This window comes from Eurosta solidaginis, chromosome 4 (genome assembly GCF_040869045.1).
Source record: "Eurosta solidaginis isolate ZX-2024a chromosome 4, ASM4086904v1, whole genome shotgun sequence".
Taxonomy (NCBI): domain Eukaryota; kingdom Metazoa; phylum Arthropoda; class Insecta; order Diptera; family Tephritidae; genus Eurosta; species Eurosta solidaginis.
In genome coordinates this window covers 243,806,885-243,820,545 of record NC_090322.1, presented here as the reverse complement: position 1 = coordinate 243,820,545, position 13,661 = coordinate 243,806,885, and the positions used below count along the sequence as shown (strand labels likewise).

Sequence of the window (13,661 nt, the reverse complement as noted above, 5' to 3'; positions counted from 1 at the left end):
ACCCCTGGTCCATCTTTATGGCGATATATCGAAAAGGCGGCCACCTATAGAACGAAGGCCCACTCCCTTTTAAAAATACTCATTAACACCTTTCATTTGATACCCATATCGTACAAACAAAGTCTAGAGTCACCCCTGGTCCACCTTTATTGCGATACCTCGAAAAGGCGTCCACCTATAGAACTAAGGCCCACTACCTTTTAAAATACTCATTAACACCTTTCGTTTGATACCCATATTGTACAAACGCATTCTAGAGTCACCCCTGGTCCACCTTTATGGCGATATCTCGAAAAGGCGACCACCTATACAACTACCACCACTCCCTTTTAAAACCCTCATTAATACCTTTAATTTGATACCCATATCGTACAAAGTCTAGAGTCACCCCTGGTCCACCTTTATTGCGATACTTTTAAAGGCGTCCACCTATAGAACTAAGGCCCACTCCCTTTTAAAATACTCATTGACACCTTTCGTTTGATACCCATATTGTACAAACGTATTCTAGAGTCACCCCTGGTCCACCTTTATTGCGATATCTCGAAAAGGCGACCACCTATACAACTACCACCACTCCCTTTTAAAACCCTCATTAATACTTTTCATTTGATACCCATATCGTACAAACAAAGTCTAGAGTCACCCCTGGTCCACCTTTATTGCGATACTTCTAAAAGGCGTCCACCTATAGAACTAAGGCCCACTCCTTTTGAAAATACTCATTGACACCTTTCGTTTGATACCCATATTGTACAAACGTATTCTAGAGTCACCCCTGGTCCACCTTTATTGCGATATTTCGAAAAGGCGACCACCTATACAACTACCACCACTCCCTTTTAAAACCCTCATTAATACTTTTAATTTGATACCCATATCGTACAAACAAAGTCTAGAGTCACCCCTGGTCCACCTTTATTGCGATACTTCTAAAAGGCGTCCACCTATAGAACTAAGGCCCACTCCTTTTGAAAATACTCATTGACACCTTTCGTTTGATACCCATATTGTACAAACGTATTCTAGAGTCACCCCTGGTCCACCTTTATTGCGATATCTCGAAAAGGCGACCACCTATACAACTACCACCACTCCCTTTTAAAACCCTCATTAATACTTTTAATTTGATACCCATATCGTACAAACAAAGTCTAGAGTCACCCCTGGTCCACCTTTATTGCGATACTTCTAAAAGGCGTCCACCTATAGAACTAAGGCCCACTCCTTTTGAAAATACTCATTGACACCTTTCGTTTGATACCCATATTGTACAAACGTATTCTAGAGTCACCCCTGGTCCACCTTTATTGCGATATCTCGAAAAGGCGACCACCTATACAACTACCACCACTCCCTTTTAAAACCCTCATTAATACTTTTAATTTGATACCCATATCGTACACACAAAGTCTAGAGTCACCCCTGGTCCACCTTTATTGCGATACCTCGAAAAGGCGTCCACCTATAGAACTAAGGCCCACTACCTTTTAAAATACTCATTAACACATTTCGTTTGATACCCATATTGTACAAACGTATTCTAGAGTCACCCCTGGTCCACCTTTATTGCGATATCTCGAAAAGGCGACCACCTATACAACTACCACCACTCCCTTTTAAAACCCTCATTAATACTTTTAATTTGATACCCATATCGTACAAACAAAGTCTAGAGTCACCCCTGGTCCACCTTTATTGCGATACTTCTAAAAGGCGTCCACCTATAGAACTAAGGCCCACTCCCTTTTAAAATACTCATTGACACCTTTCGTTTGATACCCATATTGTACAAACACATTCTAGAGTCCCCTGGTCCACTTTTATGGCGATATTTCGAAACGGCGTCCACCTATAGAACTAAGGCCCACTACCTTTTAAAATACTCATTAACACCTTTCGTTTGATACCCATATTGTACAAACGCATTCTAGAGTCACCCCTGGTCCACCTTTATGGCGATATCTCGAAAAGGCGACCACCTATACAACTACCACCACTCCCTTTTAAAACCCTCATTAATACCTTTAATTTGATACCCATATCGTACAAAGTCTAGAGTCACCCCTGGTCCACCTTTATTGCGATACTTTTAAAGGCGTCCACCTATAGAACTAAGGCCCACTCCCTTTTAAAATACTCATTGACACCTTTCGTTTGATACCCATATTGTACAAACGTATTCTAGAGTCACCCCTGGTCCACCTTTATTGCGATATCTCGAAAAGGCGACCACCTATACAACTACCACCACTCCCTTTTAAAACCCTCATTAATACTTTTCATTTGATACCCATATCGTACAAACAAAGTCTAGAGTCACCCCTGGTCCACCTTTATTGCGATACTTCTAAAAGGCGTCCACCTATAGAACTAAGGCCCACTCCTTTTGAAAATACTCATTGACACCTTTCGTTTGATACCCATATTGTACAAACGTATTCTAGAGTCACCCCTGGTCCACCTTTATTGCGATATCTCGAAAAGGCGACCACCTATACAACTACCACCACTCCCTTTTAAAACCCTCATTAATACTTTTAATTTGATACCCATATCGTACAAACAAAGTCTAGAGTCACCCCTGGTCCACCTTTATTGCGATACTTCTAAAAGGCGCCCACCTATAGAACTAAGGCCCACTCCCTTTTAAAATACTCATTAACACCTTTCGTTTGATACCCATATTGTACAAACGTATTCTAGAGTCACCCCTGGTCCACCTTTATTGCGATATCTCGAAAAGGCGACCACCTATACAACTACCACCACTCCCTTTTAAAACCCTCATTAATACTTTTAATTTGATACCCATATCGTACAAACAAAGTCTAGAGTCACCCCTGGTCCACCTTTATTGCGATACTTCTAAAAGGCGTCCACCTATAGAACTAAGGCCCACTCCCTTTTAAAATACTCATTAACACCTTTCGTTTGATACCCATATTGTACAAACGTATTCTAGAGTCACCCCTGGTCCACCTTTATTGCGATATCTCGAAAAGGCGACCACCTATACAACTACCACCACTCCCTTTTAAAACCCTCATTAATACTTTTAATTTGATACCCATATCGTACAAACAAAGTCTAGAGTCACCCCTGGTCCACCTTTATTGCGATACTTCTAAAAGGCGTCAACCTATAGAACTAAGGCCCACTCCCTTTTAAAATACTCATTAACACCTTTCGTTTGATACCCATATTGTACAAACGTATTCTAGAGTCACCCCTGGTCCACCTTTATTGCGATATCTCGAAAAGGCGACCACCTATACAACTACCACCACTCCCTTTTAAAACCCTCATTAATACTTTTAATTTGATACCCATATTGTACAAACGCATTCTAGAGTCACCCCTGGTCCACCTTTATGGCGATATCCCTAAATGGCGTCCACCTATAGAACTATGGCCCACTCCCTCATAAAATACTCTTTAATGCCTTTCATTTGATAGACATATCATACAAACACATTTCAGGGTTTCCCTCGGTTCATTTTCCTACATGGTTATTTTCCCTTATGTTGTCACCATAGCTCTCAACTGAGTATGTAATGTTCGGTTACACCCGAACTTAACCTTCCTTACTTGTTTCTTTTATAACCTTCCTTACTTGTTTCTTTTATAAACTACCGATTTGTCTTTAGTGTGCGCGTGCTATGCTGAAAAATTCAGCCTTTCATCAATGTTTTATGCACATTTACTAGCCTGCCAAGGGATTTCAGTAAGAAAGATGTTAAGCTAAAAGGTCTGTAGCATTTGGGGTACATATGGTTAATATTTTATGCAGTTCTGCTCAAAATTTTTAGCATTCCATTCAAGCCCGGCGAATTGAACGTGGGAAAAACTTTTCCTGTCCACTTGATTTTTATATTATTCACCGACTCTGGCACTACTCGCTCCGAGATTGGGGTATTGTCTATCAGCTTCTCCGGAAGTGTCGTGAACTTTCCCGTTTGCAACTGGTAAAAAGAAGACAGGAACATTTGGCAAACCCCACTTTAATATCGACGACCGATGCAAAAAACAAAAAATTTTTATACATGCCTGGCGCGATTTACCTCCGTTGCAATTTAGGCCAAGCTTCTTTTCCAATCTTCCTCGTGCTCCTTTTAATTTTTTCTACAAATTGCCGAAACCGAAGCTACGAGTTTTATGCCGACTCCGAACGGCAGCTGCAAGGCACATGAACTACCTCTTATTTAGCCAGTCTTATCAGAGGATTGATATAACACACTAATTGAAAATCCGGGGCTATTTCCTCTGTGATAAGTAAACAAGTAATTAAGAAGTAATTAGTGTTTGAATGAGTTAGCTTTCGTTATCTTAGTCATACAAAAGTATAAATAGATCATCACCGACCCTTGGTAGAGTCAAAAATTCAAAATGTTTAAATCGGGTCTTGCTGCACTTATAATTGTGCTTCTGGCTAACGCAGAGGCGCAGTTCGGAGTCGGACCACCCTTTGGAGTCGGACCACAATTTGGAGTAGGACCACCATTTGGTTCCAGACCACCGGCAGGATTCGGACTGCCAAGTCTTCACGGTGATGGGTTTCCAGGACCACATCCACGACCACATCCCTTCCCAAATCCACGTCCACTTCCACCACCACGTCCCCTACGACCACCACGTCCCCTACCACCGCAGCCACCACAGTTCAGCAGTTTACGCCTCTGCACTACAACGCAATTAGAACAAGACAAGTGTCTTTACGCGTTGGACATAGCTGGTAATAACTCCATCGATTTGAAGTTGGAGTGCGTGCAAACCGATTCATTTGACGACTGTTTGCAAGCGGTGCAAACGAAGGAAGCTGACTTAGTTGTAGCCGATGAACATGAATACTTGAAGGCACGTTCTGCTGATTTAGTGCCTCTTCTATATGCTCATGAAACTTTGACGAGTTATTATATAGCTGTGGCACCCAAAAATATAACACTTTTAGAGCTGAGCAATGCGACTTTGTAAGTATGAAGGGTTGAAGTTTGGTTTGTTTCGTTAATTTTTCTCTCATCTCTTACAGAGATGTGAATGCAATGGATGAACGTGCCTTCCACGCGGCTGCCCTTTTCAATCTTCATCGTGGTCATGATCTATGTGACCAGGCGGCTGAGGGCGATGTTACCATTCAGATTATCGATTCCGCCGATTATGACCCGACAGATGATGAGCTTTTGATCTGCGCTGATGGTTCTGTGCTATACGCTGGGGATTATGACTATAGCGAATGTAATATTGATGCTGGTTTGGAGCTGGGAATTTTCGCTCCAAGACCTTATGATACTAATCGTTCCTTTACGCGTCTTCTTCAAAATGTTTTTGATACCCTGATAAACTCGTTGGGTCAAGAAAGCGAAGTGTGGAATTTCTTTAGCGATTTTCAGGGAACATCCGATGTTATTTTCAAGGTAAGTGTGCTTCCTAAGGTTTCGTGTGTTTAAAGGTGGAAGGAAGGAGGTTTTTTTGTACTATAATTAGCGATGGCAATGTTCCGAATTGCCTAAACTTCAAAACATTTCCGGCTTCCATCATCATACCGTGCATCCTCAATCTCACTGCTTTCTTTTCGCTCTCCTCTTCCCCATATCCACTTCTACCTCCACCTCTACCTTCACCCCCACATCTACCACTAGCTGGCTGAAACTGAATATCTTGTATTTTTGTTTATTTACAGAATGATACTAGCGGCTTTTCACTCATCCCCGTCAACCGAAATGGTGTAACCGAGCAGAAATTTACCTCTTTGCATTGTGACCAAGTGAGTCTGGACCATTAATAACTCGCGGATCCGGCGATACACAAGTCTTTGGTGATATAATAAGTTGAATTTCAGTTTAATTTATTGTACTCAAATCGAATAAAAAGAAAAAAAAATGGCTTCGCCCACTTTCTTTTCTGTTGTAAGTGTGGGATGCTATGAAGCCAGACTCATTGAATTGAATATTACTGAGGTATAGTTGAGGAAAGTGAACGGTGACTGCGCGATGGATACTAATTTTCCTGATGACTCGATTGAGCAGCAAACTCGGTTCGAACTGTCGGCGAATGTTGGCTCTGTAGAAATGCATGTCATATCCTTTCGGGGAAGCCAGCTTGTGCGGACTATTTAAAGACCTCAAGTCTCCAATGTTGGCATTATACCTGCGTCTTCTCTAAGTTTTTTGGTGTTGTCCTGCTGCTAGACTCTCCCATTGCAGTAAATTGAGATGGATGACAAAGTATTGGAACACTGTCAATTCATTTTCATTCCAAAGGCTGGTAAGAGTATCTGCTAATGACCTCTGTAGCTGTCTGTTTATCTTAAAAACATTGGTGCGGCTTAATCCGCGATTTCGGGACGAATTCCCTAGAAGGTTACTATATTCTTAGTCGATGCTAAAACAATTTAGGGGTCCCTAAAATACATAAAATTTGGTCTAGAAGCCTTTCTGGACATCGAAGCGACGTTTAGCAATGCTTGGTTTAGTAAACCAAAGGCTTCTCCTGTTCCTTTTGTCTGCTTTTCTCCCTTTTTATTTTCATTACTCTGTCCTCTCTTTAGCCCTCCTTCCATCTATCTGCTTTTCTCGCTTTTCTTCTTCGTCGCTCTTCCTTTGTCTATATTCTTCTCCGCTTGATTTTACATCTCTCTTCCCAATTTCCTGATCAACTCTTTCTCTCTAGCTCTCACACCCATGCAGTCGTCGTTCGCAATCGCCATGCAACATGAAGGTCTGGTCCCGCCAGTTTGTGGGAAAAATTAAAAGTTAGCAATTGGAAGAGAAGCTCGGCCTAAATATCGTCGGCGGTATATCGTAGCTTGTATTTTTTTACCTCCCTCTTCCTGGGTCTAGCATTCAATCTGCATCTTCTTCTCTCACTTTTGTCTATCCAGGTTCTCTCTTATGTCTTTTTCTATCACCCGTTTTTCCAAACCACTTCGAGACTATTTCAGGCCCAATTTGGCACAAATTTAGGATAAATTCGGGATTCATTTGTGGATCACTTTCGGAAATTTTCTGTATTATGTCGAGACTGTTTCGAAACCATTCGGGATAATTTCGTAATTATTTCAAGACTATTTCGAAACCAATTTGGAACAATTCGGAATTTTTTAAGGTTTCACTTTGGGACAACTTAAGGATCATTTAAAGAATGCTGAGCAACAATTTTTGGATCACTTAAACCAAATTTCGGCACCATTTCGTGGATTATTTTCGGAACCACTTTCAGACAATTTCAGGACCAATTGCAAACAAATTTAGAAACAAATCGAGATGAATTTAAGAATCAATTTGGGAAAATTTCGGTATTATTTCGAGACTGTTTTGAAACCACTTGAAAGGAGTTTCAAGATTATTTCGTAATGTTTTCCAGAATCACTTCGAGACAATTTGAGGCCGATTCGGGGGCTTATTTTATGTATGCTTTCGGAAAAACGTCAAATCTTCTTTCCGAGACTATTTCGAAATAAAGTGTGATATGTGCCTTAGGAGGGATATAATTTTTTTCAGGAATACCGCTTATGTATTTTTCGAAAAAAAGGTAGTAGTATATTGACACTTAAACAACTTCGGCGTGGGATGTGAAATGATCCAAAAACAATCTCGATTAGGGTTACTAAAAGTATTATAAAACTGTTCCGAAACAGTCTCGAAATGATTTGAAGCTCTCCAAAAATGATCAAATAATTCCGAAATAGTATCGGAATGATTCAGAGGTTGCCCCTACATGTTTCCTAAAACAACCCCGTAGTGATCCTGAAATTGGTGGAAGTGGAAATTGGTATCAAAAATGTTTTCCACCCAATTGCTACAAACATTGTGAATTCTTCTTACATGTGCAAAATCTTTTCATTCAATAAACCCGTCATTCAACGTTCCATCACGAAAACAATTTTAATGATGCTTTTTACCGTTAATCAGGTAAGCTTCCTAGATCTAACCTATGCTAGCAATTTCGTTTAAAAATCAATAAAATGATAACAAACTATTAAATATAAATAGGTAGGCAAGTTTTTTTACTGATTAAAAATTAAGTGGAATTTCACATCTGTCAACTGAAGGAGAATATTTATCAGCGTTTTCCTTGATTTGTATTTATTAAGTTATCAACTTTTTTTTTTAAATCTAAAGTCTGTGCTTTAGTTTTTTTTAATGAGAATTACAATATATTTCCGTGTTTTCCATAAATTGTATAATGAAACCGTTAAATAAAAAGTTAGGTTTCTTACTGCTATAGCAATACACTCACGAGTAATAAATTATCACTTGAGTGCTGTCAGTGGCGGATTTAGGGGGGCTATGGGGGCTAAAGTCCCCCTCCGTTCGAACTATATTTTTAATAATAAAAATACGTTAAGTAAGCAGTAATTACTTTGTTCCGCCAAATATAAGAAAAAACTTAACACCGGCACATATGGGTCGTCTTGTCATCGAAACGACATTTCATCACTTTCATCGCTTTCTTCATTTTCGAAGTTTTCTGCTGTTGCTGGCACTTGCTTTTTTATTAAATATCTGATAAAAAAAATTCTTTAGTGGCGTTTTATGCAAAATATTTCCTTACCTTTTCATTTCTACGTTGTGTAAGTGATGACAATTGATAATCGATTAATGTTTTATTATCAGCTGATTACCAAGCTGCCACATCATCATAACGAAAAAAATAAAATAAAATTTCGATGTCATTTGATACACATATTACAAATTTCACAATCCGAGTTGCCCAAATAGATTTGGAGCCAAAAAAGGGCAAACATTTTAAAGAGGGCCAAAAAAGGGCTAGGGGCTAAACCCGAATTACAGAGCTACAATTTACTACCTTTTCCTGGACTACATGATTTCTTCATTGACGTCAAGGTTCAAAGGTGAATTTTTGAAAATACTGCCTCTGGAGGGACTGATTCCAGCATACTCTGCAGGAGTAACGATGGAATAAATTGTACTTGCTGCTAAAGTTTATAAAGAAGATCTCACCAGTCACAATGAGACAGTGCTGAAAAATGAGATTTTATTGTGGCATAACTATTGCAAAAATGATCCATTCAAGAGTACTCAAACAGCTACTGATGCCCTGAAAATCATTAAATCAGCACAATTTTCTTCATTTTTTCCAAACGTGACGACACTGTTGCAAATATTTGCGACTATCCCCGTGATATCAGCGACCGCAGAGCGTGTTTTTTCTGTTCTAAAGCGCTTGAAGACTTATTTGAGAGTCAACATGTCTGAAAATCGACTGACTGGTCTGGCAATACGGAACGTCCACAAAGAAATAGAAACGGACATTGAAGAAATAACCGATCTTTTATGTAAATCGAATCCCCGACGACTCGAATCTTTGGATTGGTCGATAGAAGATTGAACCTGCAATAAGTGGGTTTGAAAGAAAGGGTTTTAAGACTATTTTTATATGATTGTTATATCATTATCTCGAGTGTGCTGAATAAAAAAGAACTTCATTTCAGAAAATATTGCTTGTATTCTATTAGTAAGTTATTTAATTTTTTTAATTTTGAAAATCCTCGTTTTGTCATGTCATTTTATATTCTGTATACATTTATTTAACACATCATGGAAAACAAGAACAAAATTTGAAAGTGAAAAAATTTCAAGCCCCCCCAGTACCAAATCCTAGATCCGTGCTGTAAATAAAAAAATACAAAAATGTTTGAAAAGAAAACGTTTGTGGTGCTAGAACAACACTTTTAGAAATAAAGGCCACCGTCATGTGACTGTTTACTGACCTATCTGATTATTAGGATTATTATTACGTTCACTAAAGACCGGAACACATAAGTTTTTCGATGCAGTATATTTGCTTATTTGTCGCTCTTCAATCAACTCATCTGTCAACGCACGATGCTGCATCAAAAATCTCTTGTGTTTGGGCCTTAAATTTAAGCAGACAAGGCAGATGTAACCATTTTAATTAATTTTAATTAGGTTTTGAATATTGTGTACTATGTGTAGCTTCAACAATGAGTGAATTAGAGAACAATGCATGACGAGCTTATATATTGTTTAAAATTAGCACGCAAATAAAGAAAGGTGGCTGATGTATTTAACGAGTATGAATGCCAAAAATGTTTAGAATGTTCTGCGTTCGACCCTCATTTTGTGTAAGCCAGCCTAAAAAACGTGTTCGGCTGAAAACTTTATGGATAGCCCCATTATGTTCTCAAAATAATATCGATAATTTGTTAGCGCAATGTTGTCACCGGTAATTATGAGTATTTTCAAGAGCAACTCCCAAAATCCTATTGCGAATACCAGAAAACAGCAAAACAGCTGACTTTTGTCTAAACTTTTGTCGAGAATTTCGATGACTTTAGCTTATCAATCTAATGGAGAATCAAGAACAAATGTAATTCGAGTTGTAAAACCCTCTCTCTCGAACAATGATCACGCTCTCTAATGGCTTAAACAGATACAATACGTCACTTATTTGGCAGACAAGGAAGAAACTGACAACATAGTTGGCTGTGCTTATTTTAATGGTAAACGTCAGATAGGCGTTGCATCCGTTATTCTTTGCCAATTTTCTACTTTTGATATATTTTAACAACGTTCCACCTTACTTTTTGCCATTTACACAACGCGTCTGTGAAAAATTGGTATTTAAAATTAAGCGATGCTATTAGTTGAACAACTGTTATTATTTTGGTAAGTTTATTATAAAGGCCTCCGGCGACTAACAACGTGATTGATGAATTTTTGTATGTGTGCGTGTCGGGTGGTTGACGGTTGCTCCGCGACCATCAAATAAAAAGGCGTCAATCAACATTTGCGTCATCAGATGATGATTTTTTTTCTACTTGCAACTACAGCAGTTTTATTAAATAAAAAGAAAAGGAAAAAGAGTGATAAAAAGAAATTGTGTATGAAAAGCTTGTACGCAAAACGTAATACATACATTGATAATTTTCAATAAATTTTAATATGAATCGCTGTTCTTCCGCGCATTTGTTCATTTTGAATGTCAACACAAACTATATACAACACTGTTGTTTTGTCAATCACACCTCGCGACGATCAAATAAGCAAACGTCAAAGGAAAAAATTAAAAATTTTTGATTTTAATCAACGTGTAGCCGACAACAACTGTGTCACGAAGCCACCCGACTGCACTAACACACACAAAATTCAGTCAATCTCGTTGTTAGTCGCCGGGGTCCTTGAATAAAAGTTTTTATGTTAATCTCAATGCGTCTCACTATACGGCACGTACGTGCTTACAGCAGAGGCAATTTTAAGATAGAGATGTTGCAGGGACGAAAAGTTGAGTGAACCAAGTTTCACAAAATTCTAGTAGGTCACATTCACCACTTACCACAGCAGAATTTGTTAAACTACCACTGTCTATATTTATTATTTAACAATTATTTGTACACTTTTTATTCAGCTAATCTGTTCAGAATTTTAATTTTTACTCTCTAAAATTCCAATCATTGTATTTTGTGTGCTTAAATTATGTTAAAAATTGTGTTAAAGTATTTGGTGTGGTGGAATGACCTACTAGAATTTTGTGAAGCTCCGCTGCTTTCCACTGAATTTCGCGAATGCAACATCTTATTCTTTCAAAAACTTTGCTTACAGTGGAGGATGGCGTGCGTCGCGATGGTGACGAATTGTATCCGCTTAAAGCTGGAGACATTGGTGCTTTATCGGTAACCGTATCGGTAACCTTTTAACAGCTGATTCGACCAACCTTAAGAGAATCAATGCAATCGATTATTGGTGCCGCTAAGGTCGTAATCGTATCGTAGCCAACCAATTGGGTTTTGGTTTACCGTCGTAACGATAAACAACTGATTACGTTAGGGATACGGATACAGCGATACGACATACGGCACCAATGACTCCAGCTAAAGCCACAAAAGCAGAATTTGTAAGCCGCCATAGTCACTATTAGAGCGATTTTGGGGTGAAAATCAGTTCTGAGAAAATTTGCTATTCTGCCATTACTTAATTTGTGAGCTGGGTTGGTAAGTCCCGAATGTTGCGAAGACACGCTTTTTTGTATGAAGAATGAAGCATCCTAATGTTCACACAGAGAACGTAAATATAAAAACAAACGACAAAAGAAAGCCACTAAAAAAAGGCTCATTATGACCGCAATATATAACTTGTTAATTACAATAAATATATCGCTAGCAAACCTATTTGATTTGTAGATTAATCTTTTATGTTATTATGATGCTACGTATGAATCTATGAATCTCTCTAAATATGCAAAAAGTGGTTGGAAAAGTAGAATATTGGTTTGCATATTCATTAAATAGAATGTACCAGCTGAATTGAGATGTTTGTAATGTAACCGTGAGTAATTTAATTTATGTATTATTATGTCTACACTTACGATAAAAAATAAAGGTTTCATGCTGCTCAATATGGAAGACAGCAGTATTTTTTAAGGTTTGGTGATCTCTATAGACTTTTGGAAATCACCTGAGCTCAATTTTGCTACGTGCATTGCATATTTGAGCTTGTTACTTCTGTTTACTTGGTCTTGCTACTTGGCTATGATAAATACGATAAGTTATAGCAAAAACTTGTATCACCAATCAATGCCATAAATAATTACAAAGTTTTGTTTAGAATACACAAAATAAGATATATTGACTATATATGTATCAACGAATTCAACTACCTTTAATTGTTTGTGTACAGGTTCTACTTTTATCGTTAAATATTCGTATTAACATATCTTTCCGTATTCTATATCGATTGTTGTCTGATAAATGTACATTAGGATGGACTGAAATTTTTTTTGAGACGCAGAGACCTACTGAAATTTGCATTCCTACAATTTTTTTACCCACCCTAATAAACATCGCAATGCACAGAAATCAGTATTTTGCTCCCATATATAACCAATCAATATTTTTGTTCAATCTCAGTTTGAGATTAAATTGAGAACATAACTTATTCTTAATGCTAGAACTCATTATAAACGTAAGGGCACATTTTTAGTATGGAAACTTCTCTGCTTCTCAAATTGAGAAAATTCATATTCTCAAATATTTATCGAGCATGACCTTCACGAAATTTAATTGAAATCCATTAAACTCTGAAAAAGGTGGGGCAATAATGTGTAAAAATATTTGTAAAAAGCCGATTGTTTATGCGTGAGGCCGAACATAGTTCGACTTAAAGCACAGTTTTTGGAACAGTGATTACAATACTCTCTCATATGTTTCCCAATTACTAATAAACCACATGAAAATTAATATTTGAGAAAATGTCTGGCCTCAATTGGTAAACAACAACGAAATTGAGTGTAAATATATGAGAATTTTCGTTTTGTAATTACATACCTCGTTCAGTGTGATATTGCAGCATTTTATTTATGGTCCAGAGGCCTTCTGTCTATTCACAAACAAACACACTAAAGATATACGCCGCCGATAAACGCCGTTGATTTTCGTCGTTTTTCGCACACCGCCGCCGAATGTCAAAAATATCGGCGCGGCGGCGGCGTTCGGCGCGATATTATATTTTCTACTCTTTTAAGACTGTCTAGTTCATTTCGAAAATTGGTCCGATATGGTCAAAAGGGGTATCAACGGATGTGCATCACTGCCAGTTAAGAGAATTCAATTGCGAAGTTTAAGACTTTCTAACCGTTTCAAGGTGTTTCTTTGGTGTAGCTCGGCAGCATAGCGCGATAAC

General features: G+C 38.1%; 1 protein-coding gene across 1 annotated transcript; it reads left to right on the top strand.

The window, feature by feature from the left end:
• The first annotated feature begins 4,371 nt into the window (after positions 1–4,371).
• Positions 4,372–5,942, top strand: LOC137249297 (transferrin-like). The gene is made up of 3 exons (XM_067780625.1): positions 4,372–4,970; positions 5,030–5,414; positions 5,681–5,942. Exons 1-3 carry the CDS (start codon positions 4,390–4,392, stop codon positions 5,780–5,782), a joined length of 1,068 nt encoding a protein of 355 aa, XP_067636726.1. The 5' UTR covers positions 4,372–4,389; the 3' UTR covers positions 5,783–5,942.
• Positions 5,943–13,661: the final 7,719 nt, after the last annotated feature.

Coding starts and splice junctions, on each gene's coding strand:
- LOC137249297 (XM_067780625.1), top strand. CDS start 4,390: ATGTTTAAATCGGGTCTTGCTGCACTTATAATTGTGCTTCTGGCTAAC. Junction 4,971..5,029: donor GAGCTGAGCAATGCGACTTT/GTAAGTATGAAG, acceptor CATCTCTTACAG/AGATGTGAATGCAATGGATG. Junction 5,415..5,680: donor CATCCGATGTTATTTTCAAG/GTAAGTGTGCTT, acceptor GTTTATTTACAG/AATGATACTAGCGGCTTTTC.